Genomic DNA, 22598 nt, shown 5'->3' with positions numbered 1-22598 from the left:
AGTTCTCCTTGCCAAACAGAATCATTCTGTCGCTTTCAATAAACAAGCAGTCGAGGTAAAGGATCTCGTAAAGGACAGAGGAGCAGTCTTATCCTTAATTTGAATTTAAACCCATACATTCAGAGAAACACAAACATGAGATTTAGCCTTTAAATGTAGTGTCCCTTCTCACTGTTTCCACTTAAAAGTGTGGGGTGTGCAGTCTCAAAGTGAATACCCTGTTAAAGGGGCAGGGGGCTGAGTTTCAAGAAAGCTTCAAAGGTGGGTTCATCATTTATCACTTCATCTGATACCTGCCAAAGTCCCAAAACCTAGCAAATGTGATGAGTCCTTATGAAGCCCACCTCATGGTAGGTGAGACAAAAGATTTGAACAAGTGTTTTCTGTGTCTAAATCCCTTTGGAATGACACAAGTGGGATAAGAAATCAAAGAAATATAAGAGGTCATATATTTTTGAAGTGACCACCTTGGTGATCATTTAGCAGAATTTTAAAAATATAGCAGCTTATTTAAAACTGAGTCTGCATTAGCCACCCTGCTTTCTGGAGGAGGCCGGGGTTAGTTGGGTGACATAAAACAAGCAACACCACTGCAAAGCCTCTACACTCTTTCATGCCACTAAAGGAAGAGCTGCTGAGAGTAAGTAACTCTTGGTTTTAGAGAAGCACATCAGTGACCCTTGTTGATTAAGTAAGTGTGGACCCCGAGACCAACAGCCTCCAACGAAAGAAAGCCAGAGTTCAGCAGGCAACCAAAAATAGAAACTGAACTTATAAGAAACATTTGAACCTTTCTTTTTTTAAAGATTTTTTTTTTTTTAAATTTATGAGAAAGAGCACACATGAATGGGGGAAGGGGCAGAGGCAGGAGAAGCAGACTCCCTGCTGAGTGTGGAGCTCAATGTGGGGCTCGATCCTAGGACCCTGAGATCATGGCCTGGGCTGGGCTGAAGTTGGATGGTTAACTGACCAAGCTCCCCAAGACCAAAAATTTGGTCTTGAGATATATATTTAGAGTAAATGTACATAGAAGTAATAATTGCCTTAAGGGTCATAAATTCAAGATGCTTTATAAAGAGATCATATGTCAACACCAGCGAAGTAATGATTCTCAGATTGTTTTGGGGAGACTACTTAGAAAAAAAAAATCAGGTTATAAACAGCACTTTGCTATACTTACTTTAAGTTATTTTGCAAACTAAATTGCAACTGAAATGTACTACACTGAATGTTTACATGTTGGGAAATGTTATTAATTAGTTAATTTATTAATAATGTTAATTTTAGGGGCATCTGGGTGGCTCAGTGGGTTAAAGCCTCTGCCTTCGGCTCAGGTCATGATCCCAGGGTCCTAGGATCGAGTCCCACATCGGGTTCTCTGCTCAGTAGGGAGCCTGCTTCTCTTCCTCTCTCTCTGCCTACTTGTGATCTCTGTCTGTCAAATAAATAAATACAATCTTTAAAAAAATGTTAATTTTGGGACGCCTGGGTGGCTCAGTTGGTTAAGCAGCTACCTTCGGCTCAGGTCATGATCCCAGGGTCCTGGGATCGAGTCCCACATCGGGCTCCTTGCTCGGCAGGGAGCCTGCTTCTCCCTCTGCCTCTGCCTCTGCCTGCCTCTCTGTCTGCCTGTGCTCGCTCTCTCTCTCTCCCTCTGTCTCTGACAAATAAATAAAATCTTTGAACAAAAATGTTAATTTTACTAGTTAACCTTATTTATTAACTTTATTAATAAAGTTTATTTATTAATAATAACATTAATAACGTGTTCACTTTCTAAATTACTTAACTATGATCTAGCTCCTAAAAAATATGGATGCTCATTTAAAAATAATAATAATAATAAAATATAGACTTAATTTTCCTTTGTCATATTTCATATTAGCAATACAACCTTGAAAAGTAAGTTGTAAGTCTTATTTTCCTAATGGGGAAATTAAAGCTCTGATAGCTTAAAGCAAGTGACTGAAGTAACATTCAAATTTTGACCATCCTGGTCGGAGTCCAATAAGTATTCTTTTTTACTATCTTATACTCAATGTTGTCAAAATAGTTCAATGAAAATGATTTGCTTTTCTTGGGAACACATACTCTCCATACCCATTAGAATGAAACACCGCAGCTACTCGATACTGACCATTCATGTGACAGAAAAAACAGGGATTAAAATTATTTAGAAAATCCAAGGTAAGCTCTCTTATGATATAGCAGTGTTTGAATAGGACTCAATTATGAAGATGGAAAAATGGATGCAAATCCAAGTCTGATCTATTGTGAACTGAACTAGTCCTACATTTGCCCCCATGCCCTTTCCCGATGTGGTTACACTGACCATGAATCCTTCAAGGTCACCCTGACTGCTCAGTTGATGTTGCCAGAAGTAGTGTTTTGAATGTGCAAATTTGTCTCCTTCATGAAGGAGCTTCTGCAGGTCATTGCAAGGGAGAAATGACACTAAAATACTATTAATAGGACATCACAGAAATACGAACCTGCTTGAATCTTTAAAAATCATCGAGAGTGCCAAATATCCTTGACAGTGAATGTGGCATTTATGGAGCCCCTGCTTTGTCCAACACTGCAGTAAATACCTTGGAGGATATAAAGACATATAAAGTATGTAGTAAAGGAGCTTACTAGCCAGAAGTGCAAGACAAAAATTAAATGCATAAAACAATCATAGAGCAGAGAGTAGCTGTTATAATTAATTGCTCAGTTGCTTTGTATGGTTTTGAAGTGTATAAACAACCTTCAAGGAAATCTGCATGCCTGTATGATCAGAGACATATCTACATATCAAAAAGTTTCAGAAGTAACATCACTTCTTGGAGAGTTTGTTTATATCAGAGAATTTATTTGCCTCCAAATGAGTCAGTTTTACTATCACCTGAGGAACTGTTGGAAGCAAATAGTTCCTTAGAATTGAGGCCAATAACAGGAGGGCACTGATAAATTTTTCCTGGCCCTTTGGCACAGCTGTTCTGCCCGTGTGATGTGTGATCTGCAAGACTCCAGACCATACACCAAATCACTCCTGTGCATGGACAGGCAAACCCAGGGCGTGGGGTGGGTCTGTGCTCCAAAAGATGCGAGGTTTTTTCATCTTCAAAGCAAACATCATGGAAATGAAACACACATTTTAAAGAAGACTTTTCTTGGACTTTGACCTTATTCACAAAATGTGGCTTTGTGACTGAAATATAATAGAATGATCAGTAAATATTATAGAATTGAGACCATGCATACTCATAAATAGTATCAGATTACTCCTGGTAATGTCTGCAGATATGTAGATATGATTAAAAGAAATTGATACGATTAAAAGAAATAAGGCAACTTTGTTTTTAGAAGTTATTAGAAAGTCACTTAAGTAAGGGAGTTTGCTGATGAGGACATATGGTGAGCTGATAATTTGTAGAATTCCAGATTTTAAATCAGAAGGACATGTAAAATTATTACTTCAAAATGGAAATAACAGTTCATCACGTAACTAGGACAGCATCCAGGGACAGTCCTTAGATCTCTTATTGGTCAGGGTTATGGGCAGTGGAAAGCACAGAACAACCCTGGCTTGTTTAAGAAGGAATGAATGTATAAAGGGGACTTGGAGCTGAAAGGGAATGATAAATATTGTCTTCGGTTTTCTCTGCCTATAAAGGGTCTGGAGTGTAAGTCAAGTGAGCCAATCTGCAGGATCTGGTACAGAGCTCCAAGCAATATACTCAATTGACCTAAATTTAGGTTAATTAAAATCTTGATGTCTAAGAATCATTTATGTTTTTTTTTTTTAAATCCTTTTTCTGTAATGTTTAGCTTTTACTTACATATCCAATAGCAAAAATAAATTTATGAATTTTTGCTCTGTAGGACACTCATTGATCTAGCAAATATTAGGCCAATATGTAACTTCGGTGATTTGGAAGGAGACAAAGAAGAATCAAATAAACTTTCTGCCTTTAAAATTCCTCCCGAGGGAAGGTGTTGAAGTTTGCATATTTTGAATAATTAGTCTCATCTAGCTTTACAGTTGATAGTTGTGAATTCTATGACATTCTTTTCATGTATACTTACTTTGGTTTGTTGTAAAATTCTTCCCATTGAACGTATGATTTTGGATTTTAAACCTGGTAGAGATGTTTTGGAGGAAAAACAAGGGTCATTTTTCTGGAAAATAGGTGGTCAGACTATATGTGTTTTATGATACAGGTTGAGAAGTAAAGCACTGAGTCTGTCTTTCTTATGGGTTGCTTGACTGAATTATTATTTGCTACATTTCCAGTTATTATTCACTGCGTGAATGTTAAAGAGCAGATTAAATCTGTCAAGTGTGGAAGTCAATGAATTCTTGTTCTTAGGTCTAAAACTAACTTCAGATGAAGTTCACCTTATAGTAATCAGACTCTGGGTGTGTGGCCAACCTGTGTTAGAATCTAGAACACATACTAGACCAACTGGGCCATTGTGGATGGCAGAATGTGGTCGAATCAAACCCTAAGCAATGGGTCCTGCCACACAGCATGCTAAACTACCAGGTTTCTTTTTTTTTTTTTTTCCTTTTTTTTTTCCTTTTTCTTTTTTCAGATTCTGTGGCTCAGGCACCCGCCAAGCAGGAGATTTGTGATGAATAGTGCCCCTATTGATTTTTCCATAATGGAGTGTAAAAGAAAAATGGACAGGTTTTGTTGCAGGTATTTTCATGGGGTACTAAATTGGAGGATTAGTTGCAAACAGCAGTACTGATAAAGTCTGCTGTCCATCTTGATGGTTGGGTCTTTCTATTAAAATGACACATAAATAACCTATTATATCCCCCACCCATGGAAATTCAAATGTACCTGTCAACTTGATAAAGCACTTGCCTGGAGGGAGGCATTGTTTACATTTTTACTCTATTCTTCAGAAAAAGTGAGATTCTAATTATTTCTCCCACTGTAAATTAATGCTGACTACGATGGTTAGCATATCTCTGTATTGTTACATCTTTTGGAAAGTTAAATAATAGACCTGATCCATCATGTATGACGCAGTGTGTACTTTATGACAGCCTTCTCTCAGCTCTTCCGTCTCCTCTTTCTAACTTGCTTCTCTAACTTGTGTGCTTTCTGCATCTGTCTTTTTTCTATCCCATGAGAAATCTTTCTTGATACCCAGTTAATTCCAAAACTCTGAACTTCCACCCTCTGTAGCCTGCCTTCTTTCTATCCCTTATGGAAAAACACATACAATTTCGAACCCACAACTACTTGTTTTTAATCATCCAGTGTCATTTTTAGCCTCCTCCTGGGATGTTTTTTTACCATTTTTTATGTCATGTTTGAAGACATTTCCTTTGGTTATATTCAGCATTTCCACCTCATAAGTTATTGGGCTGATTTTTCTTCAGAGTAACTTCACCTTTTCCTTGTTCTTCTTGTTATCTTCTGGTGGATACTTGTGCTAATAATTATGTTAAATAATCCCTATATAAACATAGGCTCTTACAACTTTCCCCAACTTATTCCATCTAGTTTTCCTTCAATTATTTCTTCCTTATCCTCCCCAAACCCTAATCTCTACTAAAAAAAAAAAAAAAAAAAAAAAAATTGTTTCTTCATGGGCAGAAAATGCATGGAAACACATGGTGTCTATGAATTCCTATAACAACCCAGTAACAGTTACCTAAAGTAACTTTAGGGATAAGGATATAAAGTATCTTATAATCCGAATCTAGTGTTTTTGACTGTTTCTCATACATGGACAGTCACTGATAAAATCATCTGTTGAGAGTGCTGTGTTTATTAAACTCTGTGCATCCACGAGGTGACCTTGGAATTAAAAACATCTGAAAGATAAAGATTCCAAAGAGGAAGTGCCTTTGCCTGTTTGAAGATCTCTGCACAGCCATCGCTAGAAGTGTGGCCGAGATAGAAGGCCATGCCTCACGCACTCTGCGCCCAGCCTTCCCAGCTCTTCTCTTAAAGGATCTTCAGGGGTAAACTGATTTCCTAGCTGATTTTTCCTCCCAGTTTGTAAATCTCAAGACAATCTTTAGCATAATCTTCTCTAATACCTGTTTCTTCCACAAATCAATTCCTGCCTGAATTCAAGATAGTATACCACAAAATCACTGGCAAATTTCATTTGGGCATTTGCAGCATAAACAGTTAAAAAATCTGTAAATATTCTTTCATTGAGCTAATTTGACATAAGCTAAATTAATGACAATGAATTTTAGCTAAAATAGTAAAGCAATTTAATAACTGCATTAATTTTAACTTACTTGTTTCACAGTTTTTAATAATCAGCTTATATGTCCTCAGAAAATCCAATTTTCCCATTGCTCAAGAGATATTATATTCTTATGGCTTCTAAGTAATTATAACAAATGTTTTGTGATATGTCCCCCAATGATAGGTCTAAGATCAAAGGAGCGAGTGATACAAAGCGAAGGTCAAGCAAAGCTTTATTTTGCGCCAAGCATTCAGAATCTAACCGACCAGTCAGGGCTGCCTCTGACAGAGAGGGCTACCCCTCCTAGCCTCACAGACTAATTTTTATAGAGCAAAGACCGTGTTGTTGAGCCTGGTCACACGCAGATGGCCAAAGAGATTGTAATACACAGAGAAAGCTGCAGTCATGCTAGGTCACACACGGGTGGCCAACTGAGTTACAATTCACCCCATAGTAGCTATTCAAACTAGCCTATCACCTTGGTCAGAATTGGCACCCAAAAGGCAGGGCCCACACTCCTTGGTAGCTAGGGGACAGTATGTGCGTTCCACTGATTGAATGTCTCCACCTGGCCCAACTCATCCCTGCATTCAGGCTCTGTTATCTCCAACTGACCTGACCCACCCTTGTATTTGGGCTCTGTTATCAGGGACTGGTTGACCATATTTTACTGGTTTCCCAGACTTGCTTTTAAGTAAGTTCCCCTGGCCGGGGTGGGGAGTGGGGAGGTGGGGGTGTTCAGTTTAAGTTTTACTGCATAAACCGCAAAATCACTGTTTAACTAGATGGAATCACACTGGCTAAATAAGCCCTGACATTTTGGAAAAAATATGGCAATATATTGTCTGTCAGTCAGTTATAATTTTATTTATATTTTTTTATTTATAATTCTCTTACATTATTTTGAAAATTATGTGTTGTAGTGAGAATTAGGACATGAATTTTATTTCCTCTATGCCTCCTTTTTTATAAAGGAAATGGGTAGACTAATTGTCATATTTGATTAATTCTCTTAGCAGACTTAAGAGAAAGATAAAAGATGTTAAGAGAATAGATAGATAATCTGAAAGCTGGACACTCCAGCTGCTGATCAGCTGTTGATAAAAAATAAAGCTGTAGTTTTGACATGGTAGTTTTAAACTATTGTTAAAAGATAACTAAATCAATCTTATTTAAAAAAAAAAAAACAACAAAAAACAGTGTTGCTTGGGTGGCTCAGTTGGTTAAGGATCCAACTCTTTCTACTCAGTTCATCATCTCAGGGTTGTGAGATGGAGCTGTGTGGGACTCTGCACTCAGTGGGAAGTCTGCTTAAGATCTCTTTCCCTCTCCCTCTGCCTCCCCACCCATGCACACTCTTCTCTCTCTCAAATAAATAAATAAATTTTTAAAATGAAAGATTATAAAAAGGAGTTTTCTAAAAAATTATTTCAATCTGACTTTGCTTAATAGCTACATTTTAGCATTTTTAAGTACCCAGAAAATAGAGGCACTCTGTTGCATTTGCATATGTGTGTGTATTTATAAGAGAGAAACAGAAAGACACACACAGAGACAGAGAGAGAGTATGTGTACACACTGATGTCTCTCATCTATCCACTCAACCATTTAGCAGTCTAACTGAAAAATGAAAGAAACTAAATCGTGCTGCATGTCAACATATGTCACTTGAAATAAATAATTTAAGAGTCTGGTGGTCCATTCTCTTTGTATACAGAGAGATGCTGACTCTGTCTAGTGTGTATTCAGGAGAATTTTAGGAAAGATGAGTTTCATGCTAAATTTTAGCTAAAATTTTGGAAGCATTTATTTCCTCTAGACTCTACTTGAGAAATGGATGGTAATCATGGTCCTGTCCCTTGAATCTTGAATTTCTGGCCCCTAAGATGGACACATTGATGGGTCAGTGTTTACATATTTGGGCAACATACTCTTTCAGATAATAACAAAGTTGAAGAAAAAAGTTCTGTTAAAAAATAACTTTATTGTGATTTTCTGACCTCCAGAATCTTGAAAGGGTAAAAATACTGACTTACAGAAAGTCCTATCCCTCAGTCTTGGATTTTTTATGTATTCCCATTCTAATGCATATTCATTACTCTAATATTTTACTGTATTTCAGATACTGAAATTCTCTTGAAATCCCTAAATTAAATAACCCCATTTTACCACTGAGGAAAACGAGAAATCAAGAATTTGCCCAAATGATAAGAATACAAATCTAGAATTTTGTTCTCATGATTGTTGTAGAAGACTACTTTCCAGAGATAAAAAAAGGATGATAATTCAGAAACATAGGCAAAAGCCAATGGTTTGTTAATATTAATATTAAAATAAATTTTGGAGTAATATTATCTATGTTTCTAGATTTTATGATCACACAGTGTATAATCAAATAATCCAAAATTTGTATTTCTGAGATGTTTTGGGTTTGGCTTTGGTGTAAGAAAAGAACTGGAGGGAAACATTTGTTCAATATTTCCTTATTTGCTCTCTAAAATTTTTAATATAAACTCAAAATAAGGAACCCCAATAAGAGTAAATGACAAACATGTATACAATTTTGCATTACTATGGGGTCAATCTCTTAGAAACCAGGAGATACCACATGACCAGTTTCTATTAACCACATTAATAAGTCTAAGCATTCTGCTTTATGGAATACGCAGTTGCAACATAGAAGCCCTGATAGGCTGGGTTTCTGTAATACAGTGACTCTTCCATACTCTGTCAACATTGTCTTCAACAGGATGTCTTTTTCACCTTAAAAAAAAAAAAAAGATATGAAATTAACAGAATAAAAAAAAAATAGGGAAAAAAAATATGACTTGTAGACCCAGACTATGCCTTGGAAATTCTTTCATCCATTTTCCTTATTTTATGAATAAAGAAACTGCTACCCAGAGTTCATTGGTGACTGAGGCAGGCACCTCTGGTGCTCAACTTCCCAGGGCATTGTTCTTAATCAATGTAAACAGGGAGGGGTGCCTGGGTGGCTCATTCAGTTAAGCATCTGCCATGGGCTTGGGTCCTGATCTTGGTGTCCTGGCATGGAGCTCCACATTGGGCTCCCTGTTCAGGTGGGAGCCTGCTTCTCCCTCTCCCTCTGGCCTGCCCCAACTTGTGTTCTTTCTCACTCACTCTGCTCTCTCTCTCTCTCTCAAACAAATAAATAATTCTTCAAAAAAAAAATAATAAACAAGGAGATGGGCTTTTCTTTACAGCCAAGCACTCTCCAAATGTTTGTTCCCCATCGCTCAGCTTCAATAATAAAAAACACAGATATAGCTATTTAATTTATACATTTATGCCTTATAATGAATATAATCTCCTAGCTTCATTGAAATGGTGGGCAACTATATTTTCCTCCACTTCAGAGTTTTAAAATATGCCCTTAGAGAAGCAATAGAGACAGAGTTTAAAAGCCTGGGTTTTGGGGTCAGATGTCCTTACAGCCATACTTTGGCCCTACAATTTACTAATTCATCCTAAGTAAGTTGGTTGACCCCTCTCCCTGCTATACTTCATTTTCTTCACCTGAGATTTGGAATAATAACCATCTAGGTTTATAATAAAGATTAAATGTAGTAATTCATGTAAAGTGGATCATTGCCTGTGTTAGTTTCCTGGGGCTGCAATTTCAAAGTACCACACAGTACACAGATTAAACAATAGGAATGTATTGTCTTCACAGTCCTGGGTTAGAATCCAAGGTTAAGGTGTTGGCTGTGTTGATCCTTCTGACAGTTCCATGTCTCTTTCCTGGCTTCTGGCAGTTTGAGGACCATCTTTAGCATTCCTTGGCTTGTAGATGAATCCACCCAATGTCCACCATTGTGTTTATGGGGCATTCTCCCTGCATATGCATGTCTGTCTCTGTGTCCAGATTCCCAATTTTTAAATACTTGTTTGCTTGCTTGTTTATTTATTTATTTGAGAGAGAGAGAGAGAGAGAGAGCATGCATGAGTTGCAGGAGGGGCAGAGAGAGAAGAGAGAAACTTAAGCAGACTCCACGCTCAGCATGAAGCCCATCGCATGGCTTGATAACACAACCCTGAGATCACGACCTGAACAAAATCAAGAGTTGGACATATTTAACTGACTGAGCCACCCAGAAACCCCCAGATTCCCCATTTTAATAAAGACAGAGTTCTACTAGATTAGGACCCACCCTACTGATTTCATTTTGATGGACTGTGAAGGCTCTAAACCCTTATATAAATAAGTTCACATTCCTAGGTACTGGGGTTTAAGACATAAGTATCATTCAGGGGAACACTATTTGATCCACAGTGTGGTCCCCATCTCAGTTTATCCCTCAAGGTCAGCCAGAGTGATTCTTTCTATGATGTCATAGATGTTACTCTGTTCACAAATATGCAATGGTTTTTCAGTCTAATCAGCATAAAAGCCATCATTCTTTTCTTTTTAAAATTTTATTTATTTATTTGACAGAGAGAGACACAGTGAGAGAGGGAACATAAGCAAGGGTTTGGGAGAGGGAGAAACAGGCTTCCCACTGAGCAGGGAGCCTGATGTGGGGCTCGGTCTCAGGACCCTGGCATCGTGATATGAGCTGAAGGCAGATGCTTAATGACTGAGCCACCCAGGCGCCCCAAAAGTCATCTTCAGTGGTCTTCATATCCCTGAATGCTTGACTTCTTGCCCCAGACTTCTATCACTCTGATCTTTTCAGATCTTCTTTTTCTCCCCTTGCTCACTTTGCTTCAATTCTTTTGGCTTCTTTGCTTCTGTTTGATCATAAGGCTAGTGTATGCCCCTCACAGCCGTTGTACTTGCAGTTCCTTCTTCTGACATTATTCTCCCACTTATGTATATGACTGATACCCTTCACTTCATTCGGACTGATTCTGCGGTCTCCTTCTCAGAGATTTTTTTTCCCTGAATAAAATAAAAAAGAGCAACAATATAGCCTTTTATCATTCCCACCCCACCCAGTGCATCATCCTTTACAATGTTTCCTTTTTCGCCATAGCACTTATGATATATTCAGTTACATATCTTATGTTTTCCTCCCTTGGAAGGTCATCTGAGTTAGATCAAGGATTTTGTGTTATTGGTTCAGTTATGTGTCTCCACATTCCCCTGGTACAAGTCAGGGTTTCAGTGAATGCCTGAAATGAGCGAACGTGCTTTGACCAGAGCCTTTTACATAATGAGTCCTAAATAAGTATTATTTATAATTCTTATTCTTAATTAATCTTTCCCCAAATAGCTACTGCTGTGATCATTCTTCTATATGCTGTTTTCCTTCTTTTTTTATTCTGCCCCGGAAATTTTATGCTCAAAGAGAGAACTACACTCAGAACAAAAGGATAAGTCTGATGATGAAATCAGGAAACTGACAAAATCTTGTGAAATATCAAAAGGTGTTAACATTCTGGAAATTTAGACTCATTGAAAGTCACTAAACTAGAAGTTTGGTTGAAAGATGAATGTGAATTTCCCCTATCCTTATATTTTTCAAGATGATATCCTATATCTTTCTAGGTAGAACTTTTTGTTAGTTCCAACTCTCAGCTGAAGGGAAATGTCCAGCATGGGCCCCTATGGTCATTATTTGCACATATGATTTACCCCTCCTCAAATCTGTTAGAATTTTTAGTCTCTTGTAGGGCATTTAAAACGTCTTCGTTGAAAATGAGAGTTACCTACATTTGGGTCTCACTTCCCATGCTATATTGTGAGTTTCATGGAGCCCCATGTAATAGGGTTTAACCTGGATATCTCATGACATCTGGCTTGAATATGTGACTCAAACATATCTTTGAATAATGGAAAAGTATTTAGGTGTTTTGGTTTTTTTTTTTTTAATATAAATGATTTATTTATTTATTTCAAAGAGAAAAAGAGCATGCTCGAGCAGGGATAGGAGGAGAGACAGGGACACAAGCAGACTCTCCGCTGTGCAAGGAGTCCAAGATGGGGTTCCCCCCGGACCCTGAGATCACAACCTGAACAGAAACCAAGAGTGGGAAGCTCAACTGACAGCCACTCAGGTGCCCTGACAAAAGACCTAGTTTTAAAGCACAAACAACACCTTCTGATTTCTTTCATAGTTGTGAAAAACAACTGGAAAATATTCCCTGGTCCTGTAAGAGGAAGATATTAGATTAAATACACTCCTTTCCGCCCCCCACCCCCATTAAATCACTACCATTCCAATCAAAATAATATTTCTTTATTTGTTGGGCTGTTAATAAGGCAATTAATTATCATATAATGCATCATCGCTTTGGAGCAAAGGTTTATATGCGTGCAAAGGGGTGTTATTCCAGGAGAGTTATGACACAGGCAGTCTTAGGCGTGTGGGTGGAGTAGGAGGATGGTGTGATAAGATAGCAGCTGAACAAACTTCACTAAATCAGGAAATAAGGAGTTACAACTTGCATTGCGGGAAGTTGGTGGAGAGTTCATCTCACTGATGCTTCTGAAGGCATGGCTTTAGTATTTTTTTCTTTTAATGATATAAAAGAGGGGTTGTTTTGCATATCCATTTTGGAGTTGGCAAAAATGAATCCATTTCAGCAGCTTCAAAGATAAGCATGCAAAACAAAACAAAACAAAACAAAACAAAAATCAGAACAAAAACAGGCTGCCTTCAATACTGAATTGATTTGAATCACTTAATTCATTTATGTATCCCTTCAGCAAATCGAAATTTGGTGTCCCTTATGAGCCAAGCTCTCTTCCTTTTTCTCACGAAGCTTACATTTGTGTGTGGGAAGAGTGTGAATCTATAGTATGGTTGCTAGTAACACTTTTAGCAAATGGTATGATGAAAATAAGGCATAGGGTTTGGCCGAGGGTGGAAGGGTTATTTCATACGGGGGGCGGTCAGAAGAGATGCACTGATAAGGTGACATTTGAGTAGCATTTTTAAAGGAAGAGAGTGAGTTGGTAGGTGTCTGGGGAAGATTCATGCAATAGTCATTATAAAAGCTCATGTAGGAGCATGCTCAGTGTTTGGTAAATTTACTCTTACTGCTGCCAGCTCTCTCTCCCAGATTTTCAGCCGATTTATACTACCTAAGGTTTAGGGGGGAAAAAAATGGCTAGGGTATAAAGAAATTATAATTTATATAGTTTTGTTCATTATAGCTGATGCAAAAATATTTGGGCAACTACCTTTTGGGAGTAATTTTTCCTAAATAGAAAATAAAACACTCACACATACACACTTATACATAGAGACAACCCCTCCCTCCATCTTTTGCTTGTCTTAGACTTCGGTATTTTTCTGCCATTAGAGAAAATTAAACTAAACGTGTGGGATAAGAATCAAGAGATCAGCCACTAGTATGGTGGTGGGTCCCCATTTGGATGAATAATTTCCTGATAGAGAGCTCATGGCACATCAAAGCAAAGATAGAGGTGTTGGTTGAATAAATATTTTAAAAAGAACAAGTAATCTTCATACTTGCAGATACCTGAAGCTCATTTTATCAATGATTTAGTGGCTTAGTTGGATGGATGGGTTTAAGTAAATTCTAGCCGGGTCTATGGATCATACTGCCAGGCGGCTATCCAGAAAGGAAGAAAAAAAAAAAAAAAGTACAGTTTAATTTCTTTATTTCTGGTAATTGGACTAAAACTGGCTGTCTTAACTGAGTCAGTCCAATTATTTGCCTTCAGTTCTTTTGGACCAGAAACTAAAATATTAGATCACAGAGAATTTCATTTTTTTTTTCTTTCTTCCTGGAATTCAGGGAAGAAAAAGTCTCCTTTTAAATTTGATGATTTGAGTATATGGTGCAATTCTTTGGCCATGGTTTATATGTAATCAGGCCATAAAATTAAACATTTTTTTATCTGTGTGTCCATAGAGAGTGGAGTATATGAATGGAAAATACCGCTAACCACATCATCATGACCGCTTTTCATTTAAACAAATGCATTTGCCACCTGTGGGATTTATCTTCAAAGACCGTGGGTGGCTGGAGCAAAGGTTTTTTTGTTTGTTTGTTTTGTTTTGTTTTTCATTACCTTTCTTCCTTCTGTCATCTTTTGAATCTCCTCTCTGCTTCTGAGCTCATGTTTTCCCTTTAGAGTCCTCTCTTCCCAAGGCTTCCCATGCACCGCAGTGGGGCGGTGGGGTTGCTCTATGCTTGTGCTTTCTTGGAAACAAATCTGTAGTTGCTCACCTATAGTTGTATGTTTGCATACATATGTACAAGCAAAAGCCTTGGGAATACCGCTAAGACCTGTGACTTTCTACTTGTATGAAATAACCTGTAACTTTTTCTTTCATTTACTTCTATTCCCAAGAGCTTCGAAAAATATCATAACCAGAAGTCAAGTTCTTTGTGGTTTCCTAGTGTGTTTCTTAAGAATTTTGCTGAAGTGCTATGAAAAAAAGCATACATTTCTGCTAACAGATGCAAGATGTAAAATTTGGGGGTTCTTAAAATTAGAGATATTCACAATAGCAAAACTCACTATATAGTGTGTACACATCCACATACAGAGATATATTATCTTTCCCAAACTGCATAATTTCTACCTAAATTAAGCTCAGGTGATTTTGTTTAGAAGTATGGCTTTCTGACAATGCAACATAGTTTATTACCTTTCTCTAAATTGATTCAAATTTACTTAAGTGCTTGTTCTATACTCCTAATGGTTATGTTAAAGAAAGAAAAAACGAAGGCATAATCATCTTAGTTACCAAATTTATTTGTAGGTAATCTTCTATTAATTTTTTGGTGTTCTATTTCAAAGCAACACACAAAATGAAGAAATGTTCCAAATTGCATCTGCATGGAAATAAAAATGTCTCGGTAAAAATCGAAAACATTATCAAATATGTAGTCTGTGTTTCCCAAACTTCTGATCTTATCTTAGGTTTTAGTGTTTAGGCCAAGGTCATAGGTTATGTTCTTGTGTGAGCCAAGTACGTCTTCATCCAAAAAGTGGAAACTATGGATAAGTCAAGGGACAATATCCATTTTATATTTGGAAAACCAAATCCACTCCTGCTATGTCTTTTCCATTCTGTGAACAGGAGTTGCCATCTTTTACTAGACCCAGCTCTTTGAAATGTTGACCTTTTTAATTTTTAATTTATTTTTAATTTTTAAGGATTTTATTTATTTATTTGACAAAGAGAGACACGCCGAGAGAGGGAACACAAGCAGGGGGAGTGGGAGAGGGAGAAGCAGGCTTCCTGAGGAGCAGGTAGCCTGATGGGGGCTCGCTCGATCCTAGGACCCTGAGATCATGACCAGAGCTGAAGGCAGTCGCTTAATGACTGAGCCAGCCAGGTGCCCCAACATTTGTTTTATTTATACCCGGATATATGATATTGGGGAACTAAAGACACAAGATTAACCATAGGTTTGCTTTCAGTGATTCTAAGGGGAGGCATTTCTTTCTAAGCCAAAACAAGCACTTTTGGGTAAGACACCTATTTTCCTGAGACCCAGTTGTTTGTAATGACACATGTTCTCCCAAAGAAATGGTGAATAAAATCACCATCATCGAGGCACAACTTATTTGGAGTTCTAAGCTTTAAATACACGAGACCGAGTGGATCCTCCAGTATGACCTAGTTTCCTGATCCTGGTTCCCTCTTGCCGACTTTCCACACTTGTAAATAGAGTGCAAATTCCAGTGAGGAAAAAAAAGAAATCCACCCAAGAGCTGGCCTTTTAAAAATGTATCTATGCAACAAATCTATGTACCACTGTGTAATTATAATAACATAAACAAATCCACTATAAGGACATTCACATCAGACCTAATTTCATGCTGAACTATTATAATGCAATTAACAGCCTCATAGTCCTGTTTTAATTAAGCTCTGTTGTGAAATATGCAGCATTTGAACCTGTTCCGGCCTGTTTTGTCTACCATTGAATTACTGCCCTTAACTTGTTTTTCTGCTGAACCATGAACTTCATTTAAGGATTATTGTTTGTGGGCTGAGCATTTTGTGAGTTGTTCTCAGCTTTTGTGCCTCCAGATTAAGTTCCTCAAGTGTGTCCTATACGTGTAGTCTCTACTCACTTCTCTTACTAGATCTATTAATTCGCTCTGGGTTCACTCGGATACGAAGGGACAGGGTTTAATGAAAGAGGAAAGAGGAAAGAGATTTCCGATGGCAGGAGAGTTCACTTGTGGAGTTACCTTTGGATTCCGAAGGGCACGGTAGCCGTCTTCTGGCCTATCATTTTGCAGAAATACCGAGTGAACTCCAATTTTCCATGGATATTATCCCAACTACCAAATAGTTTAACCACTCCTCACTAGGAAATGGAAAACAAAGGCATCTAGAGAAAATGCAGTTTATAGAAAAAAATCATATCCTGTTTCCTTCTTTTTTATCCTTCACCGACCCTACGCAAGAATGTCCAAGGTTGTCTGGTATTTGCCTTAACAAATCTTTCCCTTCCTCTATTTGAATTGCCTTCGTGGCCTGAAATAAAATTAAGTGAGAAATATTACATGGGAACAGTTACTAACGATCACAGGTCAGTTTGCCAAGAAGCCTGTTGCTCAACAGCTAGCTTTAAAGAAATAGAGCTAAATGTCAAGAGGGCATGGTTGCCGAAGATCACGTTCACCCACATGGATTACTCAGACGTGAGCCAAAGGACCTCAGAAAAATCGAATGGTGATTTCCTCATCACTCCTCACCTCTGTGTCCACCCTCTGATCTGCCTTTCTCAGATTTAGTTCCTGTTATAAAAATCCATGTTCTTCTTCTTCTTTTTTTTTTTTTTTTTTACCTTGCCCTACTTTCTTAACCCTAGGGAGGATTTTAAGAAGGTTTCAAAGCTAAGCATCCCCAATTGCTTCAGGCTGTCTTCGGTTGTAAGTCAGAATATAAAGCAATTACCCGTAGGGTAGGATGTGTTCATGGCCAATGGGAGAATGTTCAATATATCAGCAGGTAACTGAAAATATTCTCTTCTGCGTGAACATCTGGTTCAGATTCTTAACCATTTCTAGTGAGGTTTTATGGGTCTCTCTCCCTCCCTTCTGCTCTGCTCTGCCTTCTTTTCTATGAGGAGGTGCGTGCCCCAAATAATAGGGGTTTCACTTGATCCGCACGCTTGATTGTTGATAGATATTCGATGATGCTATCTTAAGAACTGCTAGCTAGAAGTCCTGAAAATGACCCCAATTGCTTTTTTTTTTTACAACCTTAGGGTCCAAAAGAGGGGAGGAAAACACACTCCAGTACTTTTTCCAGTTCATCTTCAATTCAAAGAACCTTGAAAAACTTCCATGAGCTATTGTAGTCTTAATGGCAGCAGAACTTGGGACTCTGCCTCTCCTCCTGTTTGTTTCATGACACACGCAACACCCCTTTTGAGTCAAGAAGGGTGTTTACAAAGTTCCCACCCTGACCAAGGATGGAAAAAAATCTTCCCTCAGCTTCTTCCATAGGAGCACTTAACTGAAAGGGAAATTCAACTTCCAGAATCATGTTTAGACACATCTCCATTCTGCAAACATACACGAACTCACAAAGATAATAGTGTCCTACGTGATCAAATGTTTTACCCCTACAGTGAAATCCGAAGTGCCTGGGCTTTAGAGTCAGTCCAACCTGGGTTCAAATATCAGAGCTGTCTGATTATTGTTGGGGACTCAGGGGGCTACTATGTAATATACCATCTGAGCTATTTGAGAAAATTAAGGAAACACAGGAACCAGACCAAAGGCAATAAAAATGTCAACCTCATTACTGATAAAGCTGTTTGGAAGATATGGCTCTAGATCAGCTGCCAAGTGGGCTTGTTAATTCATCACCCCATAAGGAAGGAGAGTCGGCACAGACAGAGCTGGAATGCAAGGTCTTGCTCAGAAGAGGCTGGTCTTGTGAACACTAGACTATGGACAGGCAAAGAATATGGGGACTTCCTAGAAGCAGCTTGGATGGAACAGAACAAGAGGGCAGAGCAAGGAGGCTTCTCGGATTTCTTGTTCTGCATTCATCAGAGAGGACAATGCGTAAAGTTGTGGAGAGAGGCCAGGAGTGTAGGGCTCTCTGAGGCGATGGAATAAGAATTATCTCTTAGTAAATATGACCACATAACTGTTGTCTGGACAAGTTGTTTCACATTTCTGAGCTTCAGTTTCCTAATCTATAAAATGAGAATAATATACCAACCTGGCAGACTGGCAACATTAAATTAAAATATACATATTCTGTGTGTGTGTGTGTGTGTGTGTGTGTGTGTGTATGTGTGTGTGTGTGAATTGCCCACATTAAGACCTGCCACTAAATACTGCTGACTTCCTTTCAAGTCTACCTCTCCCTTTCTTCCTAGACACTTAGATGAAAGATGTCTCTGGGCAGAAGGCAAGTTATGCTCTCTTCCCTAGGGCTAGAGATGGTTAAAAAGGAGAGGAAGAAGGAAGTGCATATCTAACTGGGTAAAAATTATTTAAAAAATCTACTCTGCACGTTTTACTGCCCACAATGTCAAGGTCACTTACCTTTCGAAATGTGTTAACTTCTGAAGGCTGAGTTGCTGCTTTTCAGACAAATGTGCACATCTTCACAGACATTTCAACAGACCCACGGTGTCTAGGGGAGCAACACAGGGGGGTTTCACTGCATTTCTCAGACGGAGAGGCTCTGATCTATCAGGGCTCCAATCTAACTCCCTTTTCACCAGTACTTGGTGCAATGAGCAGAGACAGGTGGGTCTCTGGGACATGGCAAGCTTGTTCCCATCCCATTTATTTTATTCTGCTTTTCTTGAAGCTTAATCTTCTACATCCAGAGGTTGGGAAACATCGGTGAATGGGCTGCCTTTAACGAAGAGAAGGAGAGACATGTAATATCTGGCCTGGAGCTGTGCGCACGGGGTGGAGAGCTACGAGGCCTCGGTTTTGATCCCACACAGACTTCTGGAGGGGCCTGAAGAGCAGCCTGTCATCACTCATCCCCTGATATTACCTGGCGATGTGTGGTGTTGCTTCACATCCTTACCAGGCTACCATGCAGATGAAGCATTAGTTATATACATTGATTTATAGTTGCACAGTTGCTGCCACAGTTATGCCATAGTTTAATGAGTTTCTTCTTCATATATGTTCAATGAATGATTGTCCCTCCTCAAACGTGCACTGCCTGTTCCCTCTCCGTAGCACATTTCTGTGGACTCACAGGTCTGTGGGGTCTCGCGCTTGTTGTGACCTTTGAGGTGTTTCTTTTGGTCACAGCTCGTAATGACCTGGTGACCAAACTCTGATGAATCTACCTCAGGAAAAGAAATCATGCACTCTGTCTCCAGCCTAACTGCCACAGCCCAAGCACCAGGCCTCCTCATCTGTCTTGGGCAGGATGAGCTCCAAGCTCTCATCCTTCTGGTCTTCCAGAAGGAAGCTGGTTGCTTCCAGCTCTCTTACTCTAAAATACAAATCAGTCCTCTCCTCTGCTCAAACCACACCACTCCCCCTTTGCAAATTATGCTCAAAATAGCTTAGCCCAGAAAGTGACAGTTTTGCAATCCCAAATGATGTTTCCAGCCTTGCATCCGGGTCTTCAGGTCCCTGCTACAATCCAGTCCAATGGACCATTCCTGGGCCCCGGAATCCCAGCTGCATTTGCATATTAGCGCTATTAGGATTCCTGCTCCTTTGCCAGAAACATCTTTGGCATTTTTCGTCTCCACTGCAATCCTGTGAAGGCCTTGAGACCCAACTCAAAGCTCATCTCCTTAGGAAGATCCCTTCTGTGGACTCACTCACCAAAGAGGAGTTTTCCATGAACTGTATGCTTATTGTGAATTCCTGCAAGCGTGTTTCAATTTCCTCAGAAACCTAAAATAGAATGGATCCTCAGGAAACTTCTGTTTTTAATTATAATAGACCTTGATCTTTCCTCTCATGAAAGCCATTTCAAGACGTTTACCTCTTTTTTACCTGTTCATCCAGATTTCAATCTTGTCAAAGAAAAAAAAAATGCTAGCTGGAATCTTGGGAGTTTATTGTCAATTATGGACTTGAAGTAAACAGCAATTGGCCAGAACTTTCTTTCATATTTTTAAAATCTTTCTGTCTTTCTGAGGGTTTAAAATATTTGTAAATCTTCTTAGGAGGAGTTAACTTTGGAGCCCATGTTTGGTCTGGACTGTCTGCAACAACAGATAAACGTTTTCTGCCTCAGAAAAAGCCAGTGAGAAAAGAAATCCATTGACTCCTTTCCTCTCTCTGATCCTGAAACTACTGGCATCTGCAGATATGGAAATTGGAAATTATAGAAAGCATCTATGTAACTCAGTGGTTGTAGGCAATGTGAACAAAGATATCAGGAGACCAGAAGCTTTATTGGCCACAAGCAAATTTTAGAGTGTTATAGTCTAATCTTCATCACTAGTATTTTACTTTTTGAAGATTTTTTTTATTTATTTGAGAGAGTGAGTGAGAGAGAGAAAGGATGAGTGAGCGGCAGCAGGAGAAAAGGGAGAGAGAGAAGCAGACTCCCTGCTGAGCAAGGACCCCCCCCCCCCCCCCCCGCCCCTTTGTGGGGCTTAATCCCAGGGCTCTGAAGTTACGACCTGAGCCCAAAGGCAGAGACTTAACCGACTGAGTCACCCAGGCTCCCGTGCCCTACTACTAAATTAAACAAGCAATAAAACAGTGTCTTTTCCACTCATTCATAATTCAGTTAATATTAATGAAGACCCCACAGGTATGTTGTCTCAGAAAATGGAATTGTTACCTGAGAAATCCTACTAGAAATAAAGTCCTGTAGGTATAAGAGTCGGGGACATCACGAAGGAAGACTAGTAGGTAAATGTATAAAGTATGCAAAAATCCTGCCCTGTGCACGTCAGCAAAATGTATCTTTAATTTATCTCGTCACTGTCTCGATGATGCCGGAGACTTAGCACTTAGCACAGTGAGAACAAGGAAAAAATGAGCAGGGATGTCTTTTGGATGAGAAAACACAAACACCCGTTCATAACACCATTCGTAAGCATTTTTTTTTTTTTAATCAACATTGTCATTGTCACATCCTGCTTGATCTTCCTACTTTGGGTTAATACGGGAGCCAATTACAGCTTCATCTGTGTAGAATTAACTTTATGGAGCACACACGGGGGATTTGTCTATCTTCACCACTTAGATATATGTCATAAAAATATGCGTGGAATGGAGTGCAGGCATTGCAGATAGCAGCGACTTCCAGATTTATTGTAAAATCATTTAAAACTGGTTATGCTCTTACCAGAAGTTAATTAATTTTTTTTTTCTCTTCTTTTCTGGGGCTGGGGGGCTTGTGGCGGGGGTGGGGGGGCTTGTGTCTCACTAGGTGGCAGTGTATGATTATATCTGGAAAAACCATGGCGTCAAGTCCAGAATCTCCAGCTGTGACCTCCAACAGCAAAATGAAATTTCTGTGTCTGCACTTGGTCCAGGGGATATTACTTCTCGTGTATCTATATACACCGTTTATCCCAGTGGGTTCCAAGAGCTATACCGCCATTTTCTCCGACTCCCTAATGGCGCCATTGTTGAGGTACGTTCATATGAAAAGATTTTAATGCAAGTTCTGTGTATGTTGTAGTGCATGAATGTATATGTTTGTGTGTGTGTGTGTTTATACTTGATTTCAAAGGCTTCAAAATTCCTTTGCAAACATATAGTTAATGTTTCGAATACTATAATAGCCTTGAAGATATGTTTTAGTGTTTTCTAAAGAAATAAAAGTATTATGTAAGAAATAATTTTCTGCAGATATATTTGAGGAAGAGAGACAGGAAACAAATCAAGTGAAATAATTCGGGATTCAGCCCATGAGAACTTTGATTCAGGTAGCATTTGTGAATACCCGTAGATTGCTGAAGAAGGGTCAGGGTCCATGGGCATACTTCAATGCCTCAGGAAAATATACAGTCCCTTGCTTAAATGATCTCACACAAAATGAGTGAGCTGGTGGCCGTTTCATATTTTTTCTATGAGAAAAATCTTAAAAAAATACAGTCCCCATCCCTAAATCTTTTAAAATGTTAAAGGAGCCCTTAGCCACCGTCTTCAGGCCTTGATTTCCCTTAAAAAGTCAGAGTCCTCAGGTGAGTTGAGTTTAGTTCAAAAAGGAATCTCTCGGGGTGCCTGGGTGGCTCAGTGGGTTGAAGCCTCTGCCTTTGGCTCAGGTCATGATCCCAGGATTCTGGGACTGAGCCCCGCATCGGGCTCTCTGCTCGTCGGGGAGCCTGCTTCCTCCTCTGTCTCTGCCTGCTTCTTTGCCTACTTGTGATCTCCATCTCTCCGTCTGTCAAATAAATAAATAAAATCTTTAAAATTAAAAAAAAAAGGAATCTCTCACATTGCACTGTATTCTTAAAATCCACATTTCATGGCATGGTGAAACCTGAGGGTTGGTCCTATTTGCACCAGTGTT

At 39.0% G+C, this 22598-nt stretch overlaps 1 protein-coding gene across 1 annotated transcript in view; it reads left to right on the top strand.

Annotated features, from left to right (window-relative positions):
* OFCC1 (orofacial cleft 1 candidate 1) overlaps positions 1-22598 on the top strand; it is a gene marked incomplete at its 5' end in the record, with an annotated part of 303058 nt that overhangs the window by 271330 nt on the left and 9130 nt on the right. Inside the window, one exon of the mRNA XM_032341375.1 lies at positions 21510-21716. Within this exon, the coding sequence (XP_032197266.1) occupies positions 21510-21716 (207 nt within the window). The remainder of the gene's footprint in view (positions 1-21509; positions 21717-22598) is intronic.

This window comes from Mustela erminea, chromosome 4 (genome assembly GCF_009829155.1).
Source record: "Mustela erminea isolate mMusErm1 chromosome 4, mMusErm1.Pri, whole genome shotgun sequence".
Classification (NCBI taxonomy): domain Eukaryota; kingdom Metazoa; phylum Chordata; class Mammalia; order Carnivora; family Mustelidae; genus Mustela; species Mustela erminea.
The sequence above is the reverse complement of the archived record's forward strand: the minus strand, read 5'-3'. Positions and strand labels throughout refer to the sequence as shown.